The sequence below is a fragment of the Podarcis raffonei genome, chromosome 14, assembly GCF_027172205.1.
Source record: "Podarcis raffonei isolate rPodRaf1 chromosome 14, rPodRaf1.pri, whole genome shotgun sequence".
NCBI lineage: Eukaryota > Metazoa > Chordata > Lepidosauria > Squamata > Lacertidae > Podarcis > Podarcis raffonei.
In genome coordinates this window covers 53534230-53558795 of record NC_070615.1, presented here as the reverse complement: position 1 = coordinate 53558795, position 24566 = coordinate 53534230, and the positions used below count along the sequence as shown (strand labels likewise).

The window sequence follows — 24566 nt, the reverse complement described above, 5'->3', positions numbered from 1 at the left end:
TCAGCCAGGCAAATATCCTAGGTGTATCCCATCACACTGAAATGCTTAAAATTTGAACACTAAGTTTGGACTTGTCCATTAATGTGGGACTGTCTCTGAAAAGTATTTGGAAACCGCATCTAGCCTGGGGTGCTGTGGTCGGGCTGTGGACCAGGGCCAGTTTCCTGGAGAAGGGGACTTCACTGCTCGAACGATCTCATTGGCTGCCAGTACATTTGCAGGCACAATTCAAAGTACCCATAATGATACTTAATGTTCTAAGCAGCATAGGACCAGGATTTTGGAAAGACCATCTCCTCCTAAATCAACCTAGTTGCACAATCACCCACCCCCTTTTACTACCATGATTACAAGGTGGTTTTAAAAAGTTAATATTCCGTATTAGTTGATCTTGAGTACACATAAAATCTTGCTCTTTTAGCTATGACATCATCACTGAACATCTGTGTTCCTTGCAAGACAGCTCTTCAGCATAAAGTACAGATTTACACAGCATCACTAAGTAGGATTGCCATCTTTTTACCTGTGCGCCATGTTCTCTGCTTTTCGAGAATCTTCAAATATTGGAGGTGAAAAACATCACCTGCTGATTTATACAGAGCACACAACTCTGAATGTCACAGGAGCATGTTAGTACTCTCCTGAGTTAATTGTGGGATGTATAATCTAGGTCTGTGCATGGATTCTGGTCAAATCTCATATTCCAGACAAAATGGGGCCAATGTGTTGAGCCGGGATTTGGCCTGAGTGTGTTGAGGCAGCCCTGTATTGTGCCCACCCAGAGAGATCGAGGGCTGCCCTGAGGTTGGCAGGTGGGTGGCAAGGAGGGAGTGAAGACACAGGCAGGCAGCCTGACCCTGGTTTCTTTCCCCCTCCCGACTGCAGGTTTAACTAATTAAAGACTGAGCAAGTCCCCTGACTTGGTTTGGGGCCCAGATGCAGGTTGGTCTTGGGTTGGGTAGGGTAGGGGCCACTCTCAAGTGCTGGATTGGGACTTTGATCAGGACAGCGACTAATTCTGAGATATGGCACACAACGTGGACTGTTGTTTTGCTGAACTGCTGCAAGTGATTACTTGCATAGCATAATCCTCTGAGTTCACTCGGAGCCCTGTAATCATCGCAAATTCCTAGGTTTCATGATCAATATTGCCAAATCCCAAGTGGATTTTTTCCCCAGGTCATAAACACAATTAATAATACAGTCAGGGAAAAAATATATATAATGAAACTGTGCCACTCAAAGTTAGTGAAAAACTTCTTTTTTAATAAACAACAACTACTGCTGGTGGTGGTCATGTCAAATATGTCATCAAAATGGAAGCACCTCTGTAGGAATCTGGCTGGAAGCATCCCAAACTTTGTTACTAAACTGGAACTGCAAAAACAAAACTGCCCATAAACCTTATTCCACACCCAGTAAGTGTGGGAGGCCTTTGCCTGGCAGTGTTGCGACCATAGATTGCAGTAAAATGCTGGGCAAGGCTTTGCCCAATATCTTGTCCATGTGATGGGCTGATGGGATAAAAGCTGTCCCATGAACCCTTGGAAAGGGGTGGGGAAAGTGGGATCATGTCTTCATCCTCCACCAGGCAGCAGCGGAGCAGCGCACATAACATGCACCCACGGGCGGGGTGACCCACCCATGGGGCCAATTGTGGTGTGGCAATGATCCGCCAGGGGGGATTTTGTCACACTCCTCTGGGATGACACCCAGGGCGGCCTGCCCCCACTACACCCTCCTTCCTATGCCCCTCCCACCAGATGCTGCTGCTGTGCCATCAGACTCTGGCACTGATGGAAGTTCAAGTTCCTAAGAGGAGGAAGCCATGAAGAAGAATTTGAGCTTTTGGCACACAAAGGCCACTATCCCAAGATTATCAGGGAATGCTTGGCATAGGAGTTTGGAGCTTACCTCGGCCCTGGCATTCATACTGGCCTTTGTTTGGCACCCTGAGGGAGAGTGACTACGCTGCCACTTCAAAACTGATGCTTCCAATGCAGCCTTATGCCTCCGTGATGTCAGCTGTACAGATTCACAGAATCATATAATTAAGAGTTGGAAGGGGCCTCATTGGCCATCTGGTCCAACCCCCTGCAATGCCGGAATATGACGCAGAGTTATCAGGGTTCCTAAATGTTCAAAGACTGATCAATGGGGCAGGGCCACAATCATCTTGCTCTGACTCTGTCCTGTTGTGGCCCATGTCCTCTCTGGGACATGCGTGGGTTTTTGAACTTGCAGCCCACTGTTGAAAGCCAGCTGTTCAATCACCAGAATGGATCAGGGTTAACCAGGTTTCAGGTGGCTGGGGTACTTGGAGTAGCCCTGGGGCCTTGGGGCAGCCCCCTAAGGAGTATGGGACTCACTCTTTTCGAATTGTCACTGCTACTTCTGCTGCTTCCTGGGGGCTTATTGATGAGCAGATAGTGGCCATGGTCCATTGGCAATTGGGCGCATTCCAAAGCTAGGTCCTACCCTCCCTAGGGGCACCATGCTGCCAGTAATTCCACTTCTTTTTCAGGCTGTAAACAGGTGTGGATCATTAGGCACAGTGTAGTGTACTGGGCAGAACAACATGCAGGGTTGAAGCTGTGGTCTCACCAGCTCTGCATCCAGCTCTTTGGGCTAAGCTGCTAGTCACTCAGCTTAGCAAGTTCTATCTGTGTACATGGAAGACTACTGACTTAGAGTTGGCCATTTATAAAGACGTTCGATTGTCTGACAGCCACATGAAAGTGAGCATCACATGGTCATATTGGTTGCAACAATGCCTTTGGAGGGGACCTTGGACCTCGCAGAAGGTGGATATGGGACAATGGGGCCACGGCAGTGGCACGCGTTGGTTGATCTGTCACCCCCTGATCAAGTTGGGCTTGCAGACTTGTTTCACCTGTTAGAAAGTGACATTTGTTGGAAGATTTTTGTTCAGGCCTTTTGGATTGGTTGTGGGGGCAGGTTGGCGAGAGTCAGACCACAGTAGGTCCTCCCTTGTGGCAGAATTGGCAATGGATCAACATAGTATGGGGGGATCAATATAGTATAGGGTGATCTATAAGGGGCTTGGGGGGGTTAACCACAGCACTCCCAAACTTGGGTTGGGGTATCCGCCTGGTTGGAATCTGCACCCTGGTTGCCCAGTGAGACCTTGTTTGCTTCGCTTGAACCGTGGGAAGGTTCAACACTGGCTGACCCCCATGGAACAGGTTTGGGGTGGTCCAAACCCAGCGGATCCATTCCATCAACATGACATTTGTGGAATGAGGGACTGATCCTAGGACTCAATGCCATGCCAACCCTTAACCTGCCTGCTGCTGTCAATCAAGATTTGGCCTGATTCTATCCCATCACAGTTGTACAGTATGGTTATTTTGCTGCTCTCATGGGTCTCATGTATACATCTGTGGTATTTCACTATATGTTTCTATTAGTTTCTCCTCATCTAATGGATCAGATTTATGCATCTGAACAAAATGAATATTTCAATGACATAATATTAATACATTCACCTCATTATGCCCAGGATAATAAATATTCAAAGAAATCTGGAAGTTAATGTATCATTTCATTTTTTCAGACGTTGCTTCAAATGCCCAGATCAATTTTCAAACAAGAATTGAGTTCAATGCATTCCCAAGAACCCAATTTTCTCTCATTCTCAGAACCTATGGGGATCACTTGATATTTTTTGGCTCTGCCTTTTTCTCCGAGTTTGGCTTTGGTGCTGGAGTCTTCCCTAAGCACTGGAATGCTCCCATTGTCAAAGCCAGAATTCAGACCTCACCCACATTCTGCTCTCCCTCCCTGATGCTCTGCTTTCTCTGCTCCTTGCTGTTCCTTGGCTGGCCTTACATAGTAACCTACTAAACAGGACAAACTGCATTTGGAATAACCCTCTTGGTGGTGGTTTCATGGATATGAGCAATAACGATAATGGTGGTTGTGGCTTTCATGGCCACCAAACCAGGATCCAGGATGAGGAAATGGGTGGGGGAAAGACTGACCAACTCTATTTTTCTTGGCTGCTCAGTCATTCTTTGTGCTATATGGCTCTTTATTGCTCCTCCACTTCCAAGCTTTGCCATGCGCACCTGAGCAGAAGAAATAATAGTGGAATGCAATGAATGGTGTCTTATAATGATTTCTTGGGTCTAGGGGGCTTGGGACTTCTGACCATTGCCAGATCTATTGAGGCTTTCCTTACCAGGAATATTTAGCCCCAACATATTATAAAACCACAGTAAAACATTAAACATTAAAAACTAATGATAATAATAATGAGTTGTCAGGCAGTTTCAATGAAGTTCTGCTCTTCACTCTGGTCACAGCCTTGGTCCTTGGCGTCTTCTCTAAGAACGGGGACACTCCCATTGTCAAAGCCAACAACCGGGACCTCACCTACACTCTGCTCCTTGCCCTCTTGCTCTGCTTCCTCTGCTCCTTGCTCTTCATTGGCCAGCCTCACCCAGTGAGCTGCTCTTTACGACAAACGGCCTTTGGCATCATCTTCGCCATTGCGGTGTCTTGGCCAAAACCGTCATGGTGGTTCTGGCGTTCATGGCCACAAAAGCAGGATCCAGGATGAGGAAATGGGTGGGTGTCGGGGACTGGGCAAAAGAGGAGGGGTGGTGGAGACCGCCTGCCCATCCTGACCGTTCCAGGGTGAAAGGAAGAGGAAACAGTATAGATTTACAACAGGGGTTTGTGGGAGGTCACAGCTCAGAGACAGATGAGGGGAAAAGTTGGGAAATAATGGGAGAGCCAGAGCAGCAGCTGGCTGACATGTTGTCACTAGAAAGCATCCCAGACCCTCCATCTCCCAGAACCTGACGATCTTTAAAAGTAGGGGAGCACACAGCTTAAAGACAGAGGGCACGTAGCAGCACCCATAGAGGAGGTGATGATGATGACCAATGAGGAAGTGGGAGAGATGGGGGGGTGGAGATTCACACGGGACAATACCATTATCCAAGAGGATGGGTTCCATAGCCTCTCTCTGTAAAGTTTGAAATAAAAAAGACTGTAAGAAACTTTTCCTTGTCTTTATACTTTCCTGGGCAACCAGCCAGGAGCTGCTGACAGCATCCAGACAGTGGGGAAATACCTCGCAAGCTCTGTTCTTCCTGGTTGCTGCTCAGTTCAAACCAGTATTTGTTCTGCCTGGCTGTGCACCTCACCTCCCAAACATGCTCTCTTTTGGGCAGCGGGGAAGGCGTGACTTGGGTTCAGGTTTGGGCTCAGGGGTCTGGCACAGCTGTGGGTGGTTCGGGTTTGGTGGGGGCGGGGGTGAGTAGGTGACCGCTGAAAAGAAGCTCAACAATTTGGGGGCTCAACAAATGTCCAGATTTTTACTTCTTGAAATGTGGCAACCCTGGGTTATATATATGCCAGTTGCAACCCAACTTCTAATTTAAGAAAAAATGATAATTAAAAGGCTGAATGCCAAACAAAAAGCATGTGGAGGCCCACCTTCCCCTATCGGATTTCCCTGTATGAGTTTACAATGCATTTAACTGAATTGATTCTTTGACACTTCTAGATCCAGCCTGAGATCACTAAGTTGGCGGCAGCATGCTTGCATGCGACACTCACAATTACCAGGTCACCATTCAATAACAAATACATATGACTATTTTGCTGTTACTGTTTTCCCATACAGAGCACAATGCTCTAAGGAGATCACTTTGGAACAAGTAATTATTTCAAAACGCGGGTTTCATCATATTGCCAAATCCCACATACATTCTATCAGGCCATAAACACAAGGTGTATATAAAATAAACCCTGTGTTATTCAGAGCCCCAGTGAGAAATTCTGAACACACAGGTTTTCATGGATCAAATCTTTGGCACATCCCCTTTATCAAAATATTCCAGTGCCATTAAACCTACTGCAATTCATGGTGGATGAGAGAGAACTCTGTCTTTCTGCATAACTGTTGGACAAGATGGCAGGAACATTTCTGCTGCTGATTCTTCTCTTCCTGTGGCTCCAGATGCCTCCAACTGAGTGCAAGGAAGACTCTGAGAGATGCGCCATGACGGATCCATTCCAGCTTCCATACCAGTATTATCAGAGAGGTGACCTAATCATTGGAGGAATTGTTAATACTTTTGGCTATTTTTCTGAAGATATAGATTTCCAGGACCACCCAAAGACAAAGTTTACAGATGAACTTTAGTAAGGAAATCACTCTTGCCTTCATAGTGTACATTTCTCTATGCTACAACTACACTACACAAACCATGGCATGCTCAGAAAATATTTGCATATGACTTTTTCCAAGTATAAAGGTTAAAAATACATTTTCTCCTATTGTGATCATGGCATCTTCTTCTATGTCGCTTTATTCCTCATCTAGAAGTTTCTGTCTTCTGCCTCTTCTGATTTCTCATCACTTGATCTCATGTTTCTCAGCTGATCTCATGCTTGATCCTCATCCTCCCTCTGTGTTTCCTTTCCCACCATCATTTAATCTGACAGTCATAGATGCTCTGATATCATAGATTTTGGATTATATTCCTTGCTATACAATGTAAACAATACTGTGCAATTAAAACAGCAGTGTTGCAATCTTCTTCTTTTTCTTTGCAAAATAAAGGGTTATATCTAACAGAGTTATATGCAGAGTAGGCTCACTGAAATTAATACAACCATCCTCCTGCCCAGCAGCTGCATACAAGAAGCAATTGCTGTTTGCTTTAGTAACCTGTGAGGAGCCATGATTTAGAACTCCAGTGGTACACCTCCACATAAGAGAATAACTTATGTACATGTGTATCTTGCAGGATGTGAATGTTCTGCTCAAAATTAAACACCTGTTAGATGCTCTATTTCTAAAGCTGACTGAATACTATCCATGGGTTTCAATTATCAACTGTTAGGAGGCACAATGCATATGATATACAATTAAATTGGCTTTTTGATCCGAATATATTGCTTGAATCCCTTTCCTAAAATTTTCATCAAAGTTCATTTTCTCTAGAACTTTTTTCGTGAATTTTCATGACACATTATCAAACACTTTCTCAGCATCTAAAAACATCAACGCTGCCTGGTTTTTATTTCTTACTTCCAGGTATTCTATAACATCTATAATATTTCTGATATTGTTCTTCATTTGTCTACTTGTAAGAAACCCTGCCTCACTGTCCATGGGTTTCAATTATCAACTGTTAGGAGACACAGTGCATATGTGTTGTTTGCTTATTTGTTTTATTTAATCTTTTGAAATTTGCCTGAAAAAGCCAGAAAGTAAGCTACATGCTTAAAAAGTAGAGGAGGAAAATATCTCTGACACATAATATAACTCTTTTATTAGTGGAGCACCAAAGTACCACCAGAATACCCTCTCCCTGGTGTTTGCTGTGAAAGAAATCAATGAGAACCCAAACATCGTACGGAATATGAGCTTTGGATTCCACCTCTATGATAGCTATTTAAATGCAAGGATGACTTATCAGAACACCTTGAAACTTCTGTCCACCACAGAAAGTATTGTCCCCAACTTCAAATGTGACAAGAAAAGAAATATGATAGCTGTTATTGGAGCACTTGACTCTGACATCTCCCTTCACATGACTACGGTCTTAGGCATCTACAAGATCCCACAGGTAAGTGAGTGTATGGACAGTGGAGCTTTTCTGCCTCTGGTTCAATAATTCTCTTCTGGGTTCTCCAGACTTTCTTTTACTTTGGTTCCCTTTTCTGAAAAAGAAGAGAAAGAAATATATTACTGATAGAACAGCATCTGATTTGCTCATTCTTTCCCGGTAAAACGTCCTACCTGGAAAGATAAAGAGTTCTCACTGTTACTCATGGTGTCCATATGCAGTTGTGGCTGTAGGGGAAGGGCTTGGATGACTGCCTGACCTCCTGTCACATGTGTCCCTGAAGCTTGTCTGGAAGTAGAGGGGGATTGGGAAGCAGGAGGGAGGTTAGTACAGTGCCAATGCACTAGTAGGAGTTCCCCTTTTCCCAGTAAGCTGCATTTTGGTTCACAAATGCTGCCCATCTGACTGAGTTTCCTCAGCCACTCTGGTCAGCTCCCAACAAAATAAAACAGGTAATTTTGTACAACAATTTGAAGCGAATTTCTCTCCTGTTCCCGGAATTGTCTCATCAGAAATGGCTGTTGCTTCTCCATATGTTGCCCACTAGCCTCAGCCACTATAGCTCAATGGTCAAGGATGAGCACTTGGACTTGAAGTTCAGGAAGTTCTGGGGGACCATAGGTTCCTCACTCATGAAATAAAACATGATGTCCAATTGCAAAATAGATTCTTGACAGACAATCCATCCGCAGTTCCCTTGAGGTGTCCTTCCTTCCAAGGTTGCAGAACCAGGCAAGGTTGCAATGCTGGCTGGTGAATGAGTACGGATTTTAACCTTCAGAATACAGATTAAATCCAAAGGAATGTTACCTAATTTAAATAAATTTATGGGGAATTTTTTTATTACATCAGCTTCTTCATGTGGATGTGGTACATGTTGCTGTTGTTAACTTTGCTGTCTAGTCTTCGACCACAATAAAGATTGATTGATGATTGATTGATTGATGATTGATCGATCGATCTATGGGGGGGTTGCAAAATAATCAACCACTGAAGAATAAAATGAATATTCCTTAAATGTCTGCTGCTTTCCCTGAAATTAGTTGACATTATCTATGAAACCGAATTAGTTAATCAAAAGGATGATTTTGGGAGAAAATTGACATTATTGTTGGCATTAGGGAACAAAAGATTTGAGCATTTCATCCTCATAGATCTAATATAACTTAAGAAATATTTCACTTTCTGCATAATTCCTTGTAAATGATAAAACTGACCAAGATGTCATTGATGCGTAATGGATTCAGTGTTTTATGTTATAACACCTCCAAAACAAGGAACTTGTCCTTACAGCCAGTGTGGTGTAGTGGTTAAGAGCGGTAGACTTGTAAGCTGGTGAACGGGGTTCGCGTCTCCGCTCCTCCACATGCAGCTGCTGGGTGACCTTGGGCTAGTCACACTTCTTTGAAGTCTCTCAGCCCCACTCACCTCACAGAGCGTTTGCTGTGGGGGAGAAAGGGAAAGAAGAATGTTAGCCACTTTGAGACTCCTTTGGGTAGTGATTTGGGATATCAAATCCAAACTCTTCTTACATTCATTCAAATTTCTCCGATATGCAGAAACTAAAGAATATATTTTTACCATCAATGAATTCACTTGGGTTCCACTTCAGGCAGCTGCATGGGATGAATCCTAACCGTTTGCTATAACTCTCCCATAATTGTGAGGTTGATTTCTTCCTTAGATTGCTTATTGTGCATTAGCTCCAGTGAGGAGGACTGAGTTGCAGCTCCAAACCTTCTTCCGGACGGTGCCCAATGAGAAATATCAATATGCAGGGATTGTCAAGCTACTTCTTCATTTCCAATGGACATGGGTTGGACTTGTTGCATCAAATGATGAAAATGGAGAGAAGTTTATGCAAATCTTAGGGCCAATGCTTTCCCAGCATGGAGTCTGCACAGCCTTCAAGGAAAAAATACCAGCCATATCACAAGGGATGGATCATTTCATTTCACTGGATCCCATTCAGGCTAAGTCCTCTTCCCTGGTGGTCTCAGAAGTCAATATATTGCTTGTATGTGCAGAATCTCAGACCATCATAGTTGTGAAGTGGTTGAAATATTTCTTTTCATTAGCTGAAGATATTGCAGAGAATTCAGCAGGCACAGTGTGGATTTTGACAGCCCAATGGGCCTTCTCATCAGATACATTGCAAAGGTATTATGATATTCAAATCTTTGATGGTGCCCTGTCTTTTGCAATTCACACAGAAAAAGTCCAGGGATTTAAAGAATTCCTTCAGACACTAAACCCCAACTCTCCAAATGGAGATGGGTTCCTCCATACTTTTTGGGAACAGGCATTCAACTGCTTATTTTCTGTTTCCAATGACCCCAGTGAAAGCACAGACACATGCACTGGCAAAGAGAGTCTGGAGAGCCTTCCTGGGCACACTTTTGAAATGATCATGACTGGTCAAAGTTACAGTACCTATAATGCGGTTTATGCCACTGCATATACTTTGCACAAGATTCTCTCATCCAGACCAAAACACAGAATGACGTCAGGCAGAGGTGGACTCGATCCTTCAAATCTGAAACTGTGGCAGGTAAGATTTCATATTCGGAATAAATCTTTGCTTCGGGCTAAACTAATGAGTGTCAACACACAGTCCATAGACTGAATACACATGGAAGAAAAACATCTCTTACAGCATTCACCTTTCCCACACAAAACAAATGTTCTTTTCGGTGCTTCCCTGTTTTCCCTTGCCTTCAAGTTGGAGCCAGAATCAATATATTCTCTGTACTTCCCTTTCAAGTTGCAGAGGTGGAAGCATCTCCTCTTGCTCTTCCTCACACAGAAATGTCACCTCCTTGTAGAACTCAACAATATTGTGAAAGGAGCTGCATGTTCTGCTGTCCTATGTGTTTGTGATGCTGATATGTCAGGAGTGGTGAAGAAAGAGGCATGCTAAACTGGGAGTCATGATGCGTTAATATCAGAAAGATGGTATGTTTTTATCCAGGTAGAACCTCTCCAGAACATTCCTTCGGCAGCATCTCATCCCCTTCCCCCTGCCCTCCCAGAAGGTCTTCCTTTCTTACCAGGCTCTCAGAAGGTCCAGGGAGGGTCCTGGGTGTGCAGCCCTCCCCCTTGCTTGCTGGGCTCTGGGAAGGAGGCATGAGGGCGCTTCCCTCCCAAGGCCAGGTGAGCAAGGCAGTGCACTCCATACCAGCCTCGGGGAAGGAGACACAAGGCCAAAGGGTGACTCCAAGGGGCGAGGAAAGAAGGTGCCCCCTTGCTTCCCAGGCAGTGGGGAGGTCATGACAGGGTTCTGGGAGCATCCCAAGACCCTCCTGCAACCTTCCCAGAGCCCAGGAAGCCCCTCTCCACCTTGTGGACGGCAATTGTAGGGGTTGCTGACCTTGCACGATTTTGCCCCTCACATGGATCCTCTGAGCTGAACGTTTAAATACTTAAGTTCCAGGTCAACTGTACTTCCCAGAAATCTGTATGTGCTCCAAAGGTGGACCACCCCATTTTTTACTGCTTTCCATTGTGTGACATATTGATTGATACTTTTCATATACCTTGTTTTATTCTGTCTAGCTTCCCTCTTTCCTGAGGAGCATCTCCTTCAACAACAGTGCTGGGGACTTTGTGTCTTTTGATGAGAATGGGGAATTGGCAGCTGGATTTGACATTATTAACTGGGTTACTTTCCCCAACCAAACCTTCTCACGAGTGAAAGTAGGAAAGATAGAACCACAGAAATCGCACTATGTCGACTTCAGCATGGATGAAGAAGCCATCACATGGCACAAAGCATTCAATCAGGTGGGAGTGGACTCTTGGTTTTCTAAAAAGGGAGCATTTTTATTAATATTAAGAATACAGATTCAAGAATAAGGTCTCATATTAATAACATTCTTAAGTTCAGTTACTGCATGAAGGGATTACTACAAGAGAGTAAGATCTCCTGCCAGGCTTAGCTAGGTCACATTAATGTAAGAGGGAAAGTAAAGGGAAGGTCAAAGACCTCTGGACAGTCACGTGCACTCAACAGCTTTGCAGGTCATGTAGGCAGCATGGCTAAATTGTTTCTGGCACAATGGAATACCATTTACCTCCACGATGCAGTGCTACCTATTTATCTAACGACATTGCATTTCAAAAGTTTTTCCCTCAGTGTATAGCAAGCAGTGAATTTCATATTGGTTTTCCAGAGGTTTTCCCAATCCTTCATTAAGATATTATAGCCAAACTCCTGAGCCCATTTTGTCATTTACCTCCTCCTCCTAGACTTCCCAGTCAATGAGGAGATGTACATTTTGGAAAGTATTTTAGCTTTTGAATTAATCAGATCATTCTCTAATCTAGATGGTTCTATTGCAAATTCTTTTCTTTTATCTACTTTAAATGTCTCATACAATTGATGGTATTGGAGTCAATTGGAGCCTAATGTATATGCTTCCTGCTTTGCCTTCTCTGTCAACTCCCTGGATTTCAGAATCAGTGGTCTTTCCCTGTCCTGTTTACACCCACCATCTTATACAGATGAAATATTCAATTTCCCTTCTGCTTCTACCCCAATATTTATATTACAATTTATTCACACATAAACCACCTTTCTGGAATAACATGAATCTGCCAAATGATCTCATCTCTTTGGTTCAAACTGTGTTCTTTACCATGCAAAAGGGAGTTTCCTCTTCTTCTCTCTTTCTGGCTAGGTGCTACCCCTTGGTTTGTGTAATGATCGGTGCCAGCCAGGCTACAGCCGGAAAAAGAAGGAGGGGCTGCCATTTTGTTGCTATGACTGTGCTTCATGTCCAGATGGGATGATTTCAAATCAAACAGGTAGGAGACATCAGCTGCTCTTTTATAAAATGCTTCCTAGTCTATTTCAACTGTTTCCCCTTAATAACAGTTCAGTACTCACTCCTAAACAGAACAGCAGTTGCGCTCAGATCTGGAAGAAAGAAGACAGACACAGAGAGTTGGGCAAACTAGAGCCACATCTTTAACCTTCACAAAGTAGATCTGTGAAAATAGGTGTAGATCATGTCCAGTGTTCTCTGCCTGCTCCCCACCTGCCACAGCTTGCGGAGTCAGTGAAGACTTGCCTAATCTTCCATCCCCATAGTTTGGCTCTTCCAATGGCCCCATATTAACAGTTGTCAATACTTTGCTTCCTAAATTCCTGGTGATTTGAATGATACCACCTATATGGTTTATGAAGAAAAAATACCCGTTGCATTTTACTGGTTTCCACTTATATCTGATACTTGTTTCCAACTAATTAATGGCTCAGTATTATGTTTTGGGAGCAGAAGCAATAGTTCTTTCAAAGGAAAATTGAAATGCTATTGGAAATGGAGGAATCCATTTCATTACAAAAAAAAGGTTGCCTTGTTTATTCAAACTCATATATCATTCATTTGATTTTTAAGATACAGATTATTGTTTCAAATGCCAAGAAGGTCAATTTCCAAACCACAACAGAGATCAATGCATTCCCAAGAGGCAAAATTTCCTTTCCTACGCAGAGCCTTTGGGATTCACATTAGCTGCCTTAGCTCTGCTCTTCGCTCTGGTCACAGCCTTGGTCCTTGGCGTCTTCTCTAAGAACAGCGACACTCCCATTGTCAAAGCCAACAACCGGGACCTCACCTACACTCTGCTCCTTGCCCTCTTGCTCTGCTTCCTCTGCTCCTTGCTCTTCATTGGCCAGCCTCACCCAGTGAGCTGCTCTTTACGACAAACGGCCTTTGGCATCATCTTCTCCATTGCGGTGTCTTGTGTCTTGGCCAAAACCATCACGGTGGTTCTGGCCTTCATGGCCACCAAACCAGGATCCAGGATGAGGAAATGGGTGGGGAAATCTCTGGCCAACTCTGTTCTTCTGGGTTGCTGCTCACTTCAAGCCAGTATTTGTGCTGTTTGGCTCTGTACGGCTCCTCCCTTCCCAGATGTGGACATGAACTCTCTGGCGGAGGAAATCATTGTGGAATGCAATGAAGGCTCTGCCCCCATGTTTTATTGTGTCCTTGGGTACCTGGGATTCCTGGCCATGGTCAGCTTCACCATGGCTTTCCTGGCCAGGAAGTTGCCAGACAGTTTCAACGAAGCCAAGTTCATCACTTTCAGCATGTTGGTGTTCTGCAGCGTTTGGCTGTCCTTTGTTCCCTCTTATCTGAGCACCAAAGGAAAGCAGATGGTGGCTGTGGAGATCTTCTGCATCTTGGCCTCCAGTGCAGGCTTGCTCGCTTGCATCTTCTTCCCCAAATTGTACATAATCATTCTGAGGCCCGACTTGAACAGCAAAGACCACTTGATTCTGAGGAGCAAATAAGAGTCAACTTGCGTTGATCCCTTTAATTGTTGCATTATTACAAATGCAGACATTTGTTGGAATAAAACCAGCCAAGAAAATCCCTTGTGTGTCCCAATTCTTATCTTTTTCCATGCTATGCTTTAAGGGTAAAGTATATGAAAACCATATATCAATTGTATCTAACACCAAGTAAACTTTCAAAAATGTTTAAAACTATATCAAATAAGTGTTGGAAATGTAAAGAGAAAGTAGTTTCTTTTTGTCATATGTGGTAGTCTTATTGGATAAGGTTAAGGCTTACTGGGAAATGATATATAATGAATTGAAAACTATGTTTAAAATAAGATTTGTAAGAAAAAAACAGAAGCCTTTCTCTTGGTAATTATAGGGACAGAACTACCTGCATTGTATAGAAATTTATTCATGTATTATAATGTAATATGTGAAAACCAGTAAATAAATTAAAATACATTAATAATAATAATAATAATAATAATAATAATAATAATAATAATTTATTTATACCCCACCCATCTGGCTGAGAAAAATAACATTTGTAAGAAAAAACCAGAAGCCTTTGTCTTATAGGGATAGAACTACCTAAATTGTATAGAAATTTATTCATGTATGTGACTGCAGTGGCAAGAATGTTACTTGCCCAAAAATGGAAAGAAAAAGTCCCGACAAAAGAAGAATGGATGCAAAGAAGTTATGTACTGTGTAGAAATGGCAAAACTTACCAGAAGAAATCAAGATAACAAACTTTTTATAAAATAAAGGAAATTGTTTAATGAATATTTACAGATAAATTGTAAACAGTTAAAAACACTGGCAGGATTATTGTAATAACCTGCAGTTACATAAGAGAATATGTATATAAAGAAGATAAATAAATAAGTTAAGATAATTTGTATATGCAGAAGATATTAAAAATAAATTAAGAAACAGCAGAAAGAGGGGGAAGTCAAGTTTTAAAAATTTCAAAATGGCTGTAAAATCAGTGAAATGTATATATCTGAAAAAGTATAAATAAAATTATTTTAAAAATCCTATCTTTTTAATACTCAGTGTTTTCACCCCTCTCTTGTGATTGTCTATTTATTTACAGCATTTTTCAAAAACTGTGCTCAAAGTGGTTTACACAAATGGGATCCTCTTTAGGGAGGGTCCTGGTTGTGTACGGGCCTCTGAGACACCCCCACCAGGTTAGGGTTCCTGGGGGTGTTGCAGCCCTTGTACTTTGGCCCCCTCAATCACACCAGGCCTTTGACCCAATCGTAGCAAGTGGTGTGATTGTGCAGTTTTTAGAATTCCGGTTTCCTTTCTCTAATAATCTGGTCAATCAGAAGTTAGTTAAGGAAATGCCTGAGGTGACCAGGAGGAAAGTGGCAAAGGAGTTTTCTTTGGGGTGGATGGCCGACCCCTTTGATGCTCCTCCTATTCCCAATTTGTATTTATCCCCTTTAGGGATTATTCCTAAAAACGTCTCAGGCGAATATGGCCTCATTCACAATTTGTCTTAACCTAGAGGAACGTCACTGAATGATGCCACTCCAGAGGAGCTCCGTTCCATTAAGTATGCAACATTTGATCAGGCAGTTAAACTTATTATGTGTTCCGGCAAGGGAGCATTGTTGGCAAAGTGTGATGTGGAACCTGCCTTTCGCTTGCTCCCAGTTCATCCTTCAGATTTTCACTGGCTGGGATTCAAATTTGAAGGGGCCTACTATGTCGATAATGGGACACGGGTGGCGCTGTGGGTTAAACCACAGAGCCTAGGACTTGCCGATCAGAAGGTCGGCGGTTCAGATCCCTGCGACAGGGTGAGCTCCCATTGCTCGGTCCCAGCTCCTGCCAACCTAGCAGTTCGAAAGCACATCAAAGTGCAAGTAGATAAATAGGTACCGCTCCGGCGGGAAGGTAAACAGCATTTCCGTGCGCTGCTCTGGTTCGCCAAAAGCGGCTTAGTCATGATGGCCACATGACCCGGAAGCTATACGCCAGCTCCCTTGGCCAATAAAGCGAGATGAGCGCCGCAACCCCAGAGTCGGTCATGACTGGACCTAATGGTCAGGGGTCCCTTTACCTTTAACTTACTATATCGATAAATCAATGCCTATAGGATGCTCAGTTGCCTGTGCTGCCTTGGAGGCATTTAGTACATTCGACCCTTCATTTTAGATCTGGTCTAACGGGGGTGACCCATTACTTAGATGGTTTTTTTTATTGGCCAGATCCGCGAGTACTACTGACCGTGCAACTTTACTTGTGGTGTTCACCGCATTGGCACTGGAGTCGGGACTCCCGCTAGCAGACAAAAAGACTGAAGGACCTTCTACCAAATTAATTTATCTAGGAATAGAGCTTGACACGATCCTACAGCCATCTAGGTTGCCGGACGCCAAATTGCTGCCCCCTAAGACCCTTATTACTCAGCTGCTACCCCTTTATTAGGGCATTTGAATTTTGCTTGTCGAGTAGGTGCTCCAGGCCGTCCCTTTTGCTCACATTTAGCTAGGTTATTTGCCGGTTTAAAACTCCCACATCACCATGTCTGCCTATCTAAGGAAGTCAAGTCTGACCTGGGTGTTTGGGCACTGGCAGAGGAACAGGGGTGCAGGGGGAATGCACCGCCCCCAGTTGCACAATCCCAGTGGGGTGCCATCACAGCTGCCCCCCATGTTGTGCACCACACCCCTGCAGGCGGCGCACCACGCCCCCAGGATGCGCGCCACACCCCCGGGACGTGCACCAGCCATCCCCCCGTTTGCTCTCCGCCACCCTGCCTGTGCTTGAAGCTCCGCCACTGTGTTTGGCTCCAATTTATGGATGAATATAATGGTGCTTCTCTTTGGCAGGACACTTTAAACTTCCAAGCCGATTTTCAGGTCCATTCTGATGCTGCAGGATCTTTGGGCGTTGGACTTTATTTCAGAGGTTGTTGGTGTGCTCAGCATTGGTCCAAGGCTTGGTGTGGCAAGTCCATCAGGTGTGATCTAACCTTCCTTGAGTTTTTTCCTATTGTAATAGCCGTCCATATTTGGTCAGCTGAGTTTGGGGACCACAGGGTTTGTTTCTGGACTGACAACCAGTCGGTTGTTAGTGTGTTAGCTAAACAATCAGCACGCTCTCCACAGGTGTCATCCCTTTTGCATGTGTTTGTTTTACAGTGTTTGAGGTATAACATCGTTTTTTCTGCTAAATTTATCCCTGGCATGTCGAATGACATTGCTGATGCATTGTCTCGCTTTCAGATGGACCACTTCAGATCCCTGGCACCGGGGGCACAGACATTGCCAGAACTTTTTCCGGATGCACTTTGGAGACATTAAGCATATAGTGATGCGGAGAGTAGTAGCTGCCTTTGCCCCCTCTACACTTAAAGCCTATTAGAAAGTTTGGCAGGACTTCCTGGTTTTTAGGGTGCGCTCTCTGGCCAGTGCTCCAGATCAGCCCCCCTCTACCTCTCAGGTGCCACAGTACCTGGCACGCCTCTTTCAGCGGGGTCGCGTGCCTAAGACACTCAATCGGCAGCGATTTCATTTTTTAGCAAGTCCCTTTTTGCTTATGTCCCGTGCGCAGATTTTCTACTGCGTAAGGCGTTGGAAGGTTGATGTCGCCTGCAGTCTTCAAAGGGCATTGCCAGGAGGCCAATCACTTTTGATCTTCTGTGCAGAATCCATAAGATCTTCTGTGCTGGTCTCGTTATGAGGTGCAATTATTTTCAGCCGCATACTCAATATCATTTTTTGGTGCACTTAGAGTAGGTGAAGTGGTGTTTGAAATGGTCCCAGGCGAGACTCCTCAGGGTCTCCATTTGGAAGACGTTGCCTTCGGGGAGACAGAATTGTTGGTTTTCATTTGCAGGTCTAAGACGGACCAGAGAGTGTTGGGAGCACAGCTGCAGCTTCCAGCGTCAGTTCATAGGGGCCCTTGCCCTGTTAAGGATACAAGAATTTTTTTGCAAGTGAGACCTCGTGGCATGGGCCTGTTCTTAATTCATGAAGATGGGACCCCTTTGTCCAGAAACCAATTCACAAGAGTCATGTGCAAAGCTATTCAGACCTGTGGGCTCTCATCTGGACAGTACGCAGCACATTCTTTTCGAACTGGTGCTGCCATGACTGTAGCTCATTGGGGTCTGTCGGCCAAAAAGATTAAGAATCTAGGTCGCTGGAAGTCAGATGCATACAAGGGCTAAGTTAGGTAATATCCCTTGGCAATTTATCAGTTTACTTACCTGCTTGTCATTTCTTTTCTTTTAGTGCTGCTGGCGTTGCACATTTGGATCCTTGGCCATAGTATCGTGCATTGGGCCGGCGTGTGAGCAGTAGAGGCCAGCATAGGGAGTGACCTTGCTTTACCTGCTCAAGTTAAAGTCTCATGGTTCACCAGGCGTGGGATGCTGTGGAGAGAACTGTTGCCATTGGTGATGGCTTAAGTAGCCAGTTTGGGGGCGCTGTCCACTATGATCATGCAGCTGGGTGAAAATGACTTGCCATCTGTCAGGGAACTGACATCAGAGATCAACGGAAAGGGAAGACGCTCCGAGGATGCAGGGGAGGGGACCAGCAAGGAGAGAGGGAGAGCTTCCGCTGGGGAAGGAAACCAAGGTGACACCAGGAAGAAAGGGGAGGCTGAGAGTACTTCGGAGGGAAGGCTCCGAGACTCTGCCAGTGAGACCAGTGGGGAGAGCGCAGGACCTCCGCTTGGCACGCCTACTCTGCGCAGAAGGCTTCCGCGCAGAGAAGCTAGGCGGAGACTGGCGGTTAAGGAATTCTTATGTTGGAAGAAGTTCAGGAAACGCCCACTGACGGAATCTAGCAGTGATTAAGACAGTCGCATTTGCAAGGCTCTGTCAAACCAGGGAAAGTTTGAGCTATATAACCTGCTTGGAGGCAGTTTGGAGTTTTACGCATGAGCAACACCTTTTCCCATTACACCATCTTTGAGAGGCATGGACTTACAGTCCTGCATTAAAGGTCCTGCATTAAAAGGGATTTGCAGGAGCTAGCCGCATCTTGCCCCAACACAAAGATTTTCTGGTCACATTTCCTGGTGAGGCGCACATGTCGCAACAGCGTTAACCCACCTGCGACTGATAATACCCAGAAGCGGGTTGACTGCAAGGTGGTGTGGAAAGTGTTGTCCTTGGGTGGCAGGGTGACCCCCCACCTAGGTATTATCTTCTGTATTGCAGCCCTGTTTAGGGCAGATGGAGTGCATTTTTCTGACAAAGGTAATGATGTGTGGTTGGCTAAAGTCCATGATGGCTTGAAGGACTGACTGCGGAGTGAGGGTATTGGGGGCGAGCGCTAGGCTCATGTGGAGGTTAGGCATTGGCTTATTGAAGTGTGTGGGAGGGGAGGTGCAGCCATCACCTGCCCCTCCAGGAATAGGGTATTCCGGTAAAGGAATCTGGGGGTCCTAGATCTCGTCCGAAGTCTGCTTGTGGGGCTAGGGCCATGCCAGGACCACAGGAACCCTGAGGTGAGCTTCAGTTGATCTTCATCGATGTTGCTCCCCCGTTTGGTGTTTACCCTTTCAGACTACCAGCCAGAGAGGCAGGAGTCAATTATAGTCTGTTGCCAATGCCTAAGCCAATAACATTCATTTTGCTGTAATCAATAAAGTTGTGGCCTAAATTTTACCCATTAACTTAAACCAAAATTATGTGTTAGTGTGTAGTTATTTTCTGGGGAAGGGCTTAGGGGCCTCAGGGCACAAAGATCTAAGTCTAAACACAGTAAAACATAAGAACATAGAGAGGGCCTTCCCCAGGGAAGGTGCCACAGGGACTGGGCAGAGGAGGAATGGTGAAGACTGCCTCCCCAGCCTTACCCCTCCAGGGAGGAGGAAGAGGAAGACTGTTTAGATTTACAACAGGGGTTTGAGATAGGTCACAGCTCAGAGGCAGATGAGGGGGAAAGTTGGGAAATAATGAGTTTGGAAATAATGGGAGAGGAGGGGGAGAAAGCAACAGGGGGAAACAGCTGACCCCACCAAACCTCACCCCTCCCAGAACCTGGCAAACCTTGAAAGTAGGAAATCAAGGAGCTCAAAGACTGAGGGCACGTAGCAGCAGCCCTAGAGAAGGTGATGATGACCAATGAGGCAGTGGGAGAGACGGGGGGTGGAGATTCACTCGGGACAACGCCATTATCCAAGAGGCTGGGTTCTATAGTCTCTCTCTGTAAAGTTTGAAATAATAATAATAAAAAGACTGTAAGAAACTTTCCCTTGTCTTTATACTTTCCTGCATAACCAGCCTGGAGCTGCTGACAGCATCCTGACAGTGCGGAAATATCTCGCAAGCTCTGTTCTTCCTGGTTGCTGCTCAGTTAAACCAGTATTTGTGCTGTCTGGCTGTGCACCACTCCTCCCAAACATGTTCTCTTTTGGGCAGCAATTTTAAACCAAAAGTTTGGGTTTGGGGGAAGGCGTGACTTGGGTCCAGGTTTGGGCCCCGGGGTCTGGCACAGCTGTGGGTGGTTCGGGTTTGGTGGGGGCGGGGGTGAGTGGGTGACCGCTGAAAAGAAGCTCAACAATTTTGGGGCTCAACAAATGTCCAGATTTTTACTTCTTGAAATGTGGCAACCCTAGGTTATATATCAGCCAGTTGCAACCCAACTTCTGATTTAAGAAAAAATGATAATTAAAAGGCTGAAAGCCAAACAAAAAGCATGTGGAGAACCACCTGTCCCTATCGGATTTCCCTGTATGGTGGTACCTCGGGTTACAGACACTTCAGGTTGCAGACTCTGCTAACCCAGAAATATTACCTCGGGTAAAGAATTTTGCTTCAGGATGAGAACAGAAATCATGCTGCAGCAGCGGGAGACCCCATTAGCTAAAGTGGTACCTCAGGTTAAGAACAGTTTCAGGTTAAGGACGGACCTCCAGAACGAATTAAGTTCTTAACCCGAGGTACCACTGTATGAGTTTCCAGCGCATTTAACTGAATTGCTTCTTTGACGCTTCTAGATCCAGCCTAAGAGCACTCAGCTGGGGACAGCATGCTTGTTGTTTAGTCATTTAGTCGTGTCCGACTCTTCGTGACCCCTGGACCAGAGCACGCCACGCCAGGCACTTCTGTCTTCCACTGCCTCCCACAGTTTGGTCAAACTCATGCTGGTAGCTCACAATTACCAGGTCACCATTCAATAACAAATACATATGATTATTTTGCTCTTACTGTTTTCCCTTACAGAGCACAATACTCTAAGGAAAGCACTTTGGAACAAGTAATTATTTCGAAACGCGGGTTTCGTCATCTTGCCAAATCCCACACCCATTCTATCAGGCCATAAACACAAGGTGTATATAAAATAAACCCTGTGTCAATCAGACTCCCAGTGAGAAATTCTGAACACACAGGTTTTCATGGATCAAATCTTTGGCACATCCCCTTTATCAAAATAATCCAGTGCCATTAAACCTAATGCAATTCATGGTGGATGAGAGAGAAATCTGGCTTTCTGCATAACTGTTGGTCAAGATGGTAGGAACATTTCTTCTGCTGATCCTTTTCTTCCTGTGGCTCCAGATGTCTCCAACTGAGTGCAAGGAAGACTCTGAGAGATGTGCCATGACGTATCCTTTCCAGCTTCCATACCAGTATTATCAGAGAGGGGATCTGATCATTGGAGGAATTGTTAATACTTTTGGCTATTTATCTGAAGAAATAGATTTCCAGGACCACCCAAACACAAAGTTCACAGATGAACTTTAGTAAGGATATCACTCTTTCCTTCCTCGTGTACATTTCTCTATGCTACAGCTACACTACACAAACCATTGCGTGCTCAGAAAACATTTGTCTTTTTTCCATGAATGAAGGTTTAAAAATAGTTTATTTTCTCTGTATTGTGATAATGGCATCATCTTCTGTGTTGCCTTATTCCTCAACTTGAGGTTTCTGTCTTCTGCCTCTTCTGCTTTCTCCTCACCTGATCTCATGCTTTATCCTCATCCTCCCTCTGTGTTTCCTTTCACACCATGCAGAGATAGTTTTATTTTGCAGCAAAGCATGATCACCACATTCACAATCAGCATCATTTAATCTGACAGTCACAAATGCTGTGAGATCATAGATTTTGGATTATATTCCTTGCTATACAATGTTAACAATATTGTGCAATTAAAACAACAGTGTTGCAATCTTCTTCTTCTTTGCAAAGGGTTATATCTAACAGAGTTGTATGCAGAGTAGGCCCACTGAAATTGATACAACCATCCTCCTGCCCAGCAGCAGCATACAAGAAGCAATTGCTGTTTGCTTTAGCAACCTGTGAGGGGCCATGATTTGAAGCTCCAGTGGTACACCTCCACATAAGAGAATAACTTATGTACATGTGTATCTTGTAGGATGTGAATGTTCTGCTCAAAATTAAACACCTGGTAGTTGCTCTATTCCTAAAGCTGACTGAATACTGTCCATGGGTTTCAATAATCAACTGTTAGGAGACACAATGCATATCTGTTGTTTGCTTATTTGTTTTATTTAATTTTTTTGGAAATTGCCTGAAAAAGCCAGAAAGTAAGCTACATGCTTAAAAAGTAGAGGAGGAAAATATCTCTGACACATAGTATACCTCTTTTATTAGTGGAGCACCAAAGTACTACCAGAATACCCTCTCCCTGGTGTTTGCTGTGAAAGAAATCAATGAGAACCCAAACATCGTACCAAATATGAGCTTTGGGTTCCACCTCTATGATAGCTTCATAAACGCAAGGATGACTTATCAGAACACCTTGAAACTTCTGTCCACCACAGAAAAGATTGTCCCTAACTTCAAATGTGACAAGAAAAGAAATATGATAGCTGTCATTGGGGCAATTGACTCTGACGTCTCCCTTCACATGAAGACGATCTTAGGAATCTACAAGATCCCACAGGTAAGTGAGTGTGTGGACAGTGGAGCTTTTCTGCCTCTGGTTCAATAATTCTCTTCTGGGTTCTCCATACTTTCTTTCATTTTGGTTCCCTTTTCTGAAAAAGAAGTAAGAGAGGAAAAATTTATCACTTATAGAAAAGCATCTGACTTAGGTCCTTTTTTTGGTAAAATGACATACCTGGAAAGTTCTCACTGATATTCATGGTGTCCATGTTGGGCAGGGAGCTCTGCAGTCGTGGCTGTAGGGGAAGGGCTTGGATGACTGCCTGACCTCCTGTCACTTGTGTCCCTGCAGCTTGTCTGGAAGTAGAGGGGGACTGGGAAGCGGGAGGGAGGTTAGTACAGTGCCAATGCACCAGTAGGAGTTCTCCTCCTCCCAGTAAGCTGCAGAAATACTGTCAGAAATGTGAACTAGGAATAATAATATTATTATTCCCAACAAAATAAAACAGGAAAATTTGTACAACAATTTGAAGTAAATTTCTCTCCTGTTCCTGGAATTTTCTCATCAGAACTGGCTGTTGCTTGTCCATATGTTGCCCACTAGCCTCAGCCACTATAGCTCAATGGTCAAAGATGAGCACTTGGACTTGGAGTTCAGGAAGTTCTGGGGGACCATAGGTTCCTCATTCATGAAATAAAACATGATGTCCAAGTGCAAAATAGTTTATTGACAGACAATCCATGCATAGTTCCCTTGAGGTGTCCTTCCAAGGTTGCAGAACCTGTAGGAAGATGTCAAGATCTTGTGCTCCTTTAGTGGTGTTCTTCACCTTCCCAAGTAGTTGCAGTCAAGATAAGCAAAATACCCCATGGAGAGGGGAGGATGCAAAATAATCTGGATATCATCAGCCCTGTTGCAAAACTCTGTTTTATGGCAACAAGTATAAGACAGGCTGCGGTGCTGGCTGGCGAACGAGTATGGATTTTAATCTCCAGAATACAGATTTAATCTAAAGGAATGTTACCTAATGTAATAAGTTTATTGGGAATTTTTTATTACATCAGCTTCTTCATGTGGATGTGGCATATGTAGATGTTCTTAACTTTGCTGTCTAGTCTTTGACCACAATAAAGATTGATTGATTGATTGATTGATTGATCTATTGGGAGGGTTGGAAAGTAATCAGCCATTGAAAAAGAAAAACAACAAAACTAATATTCCTCAAATGTCTGATGCTTTCCATGAAATTGTTGACATTATCTATAAAACTGATGAAGTTAATCAAAAGGATTAACATTGCAAAACTGAAGTAGTTAATCAAAAGGGTGATTCTGGGAGGAAAATGACATTATTGTTGGCATTAGGGAACAAAAGATTTGAGCATTTCATCCTCATAGATCTAATATCAGTTAAGAAATATTTCACATTCTACATACCTCATTGTAAATGATAAACCTGGCCAAGATGTTGTCATTGATGAATAATGGATTCAGTGTTTTATGTTATAACACCTCAAAAACAAGGAACTTGTGCTTACGTTCATTCTAATTACTCAAATATACAAAACTAAAGGATCTATTTTTACCTCATGGGTTCCAATTCAGGCAGTTATGTGGGATAGATCCTCACCGGTGGCTATAACTCTCCCATTATTGTGAGATTGATTTCTTCCTTAGATTGCTTATTGTGTATTAGCTCCAGTGAGGAGGGCCGAGTTGCAGCTCCAAACGTTCTTACGGACGGTGCCCAATGAGAAATATCAATATGCAGGAATTGTCAAGCTACTTCTTCATTTCCAATGGACGTGGGTTGGACTTGTTGCTTCAGAT

The 24566-nt window shown here is 44.1% G+C and overlaps 1 protein-coding gene across 1 annotated transcript; it reads left to right on the top strand.

Moving 5' to 3' along the window:
* The first annotated feature begins 6037 nt into the window (after positions 1-6037).
* On the top strand, positions 6038-13914 carry LOC128401978 (vomeronasal type-2 receptor 26-like). The gene is made up of 6 exons (XM_053365660.1): positions 6038-6180; positions 7322-7613; positions 9298-10164; positions 11169-11396; positions 12293-12419; positions 13013-13914. The coding sequence occupies exons 1-6, from the start codon at positions 6038-6040 to the stop codon at positions 13912-13914; spliced, it is 2559 nt and encodes an 852-aa protein (XP_053221635.1).
* The last annotated feature ends 10652 nt before the right edge of the window (positions 13915-24566 follow it).

Excerpts from the sequence above, each read along its gene's own strand:
- LOC128401978 (XM_053365660.1), top strand. The coding sequence starts at position 6,038 with ATGACGGATCCATTCCAGCTTCCATACCAGTATTATCAGAGAGGTGAC. Across the intron at positions 6,181-7,321 it reads AAGTTTACAGATGAACTTTA|TGGAGCACCAAAGTACCACC; the intron begins GTAAGGAAATCA and ends CTCTTTTATTAG. Across the intron at positions 12,420-13,012 it reads GATGATTTCAAATCAAACAG|ATACAGATTATTGTTTCAAA; the intron begins GTAGGAGACATC and ends TTGATTTTTAAG.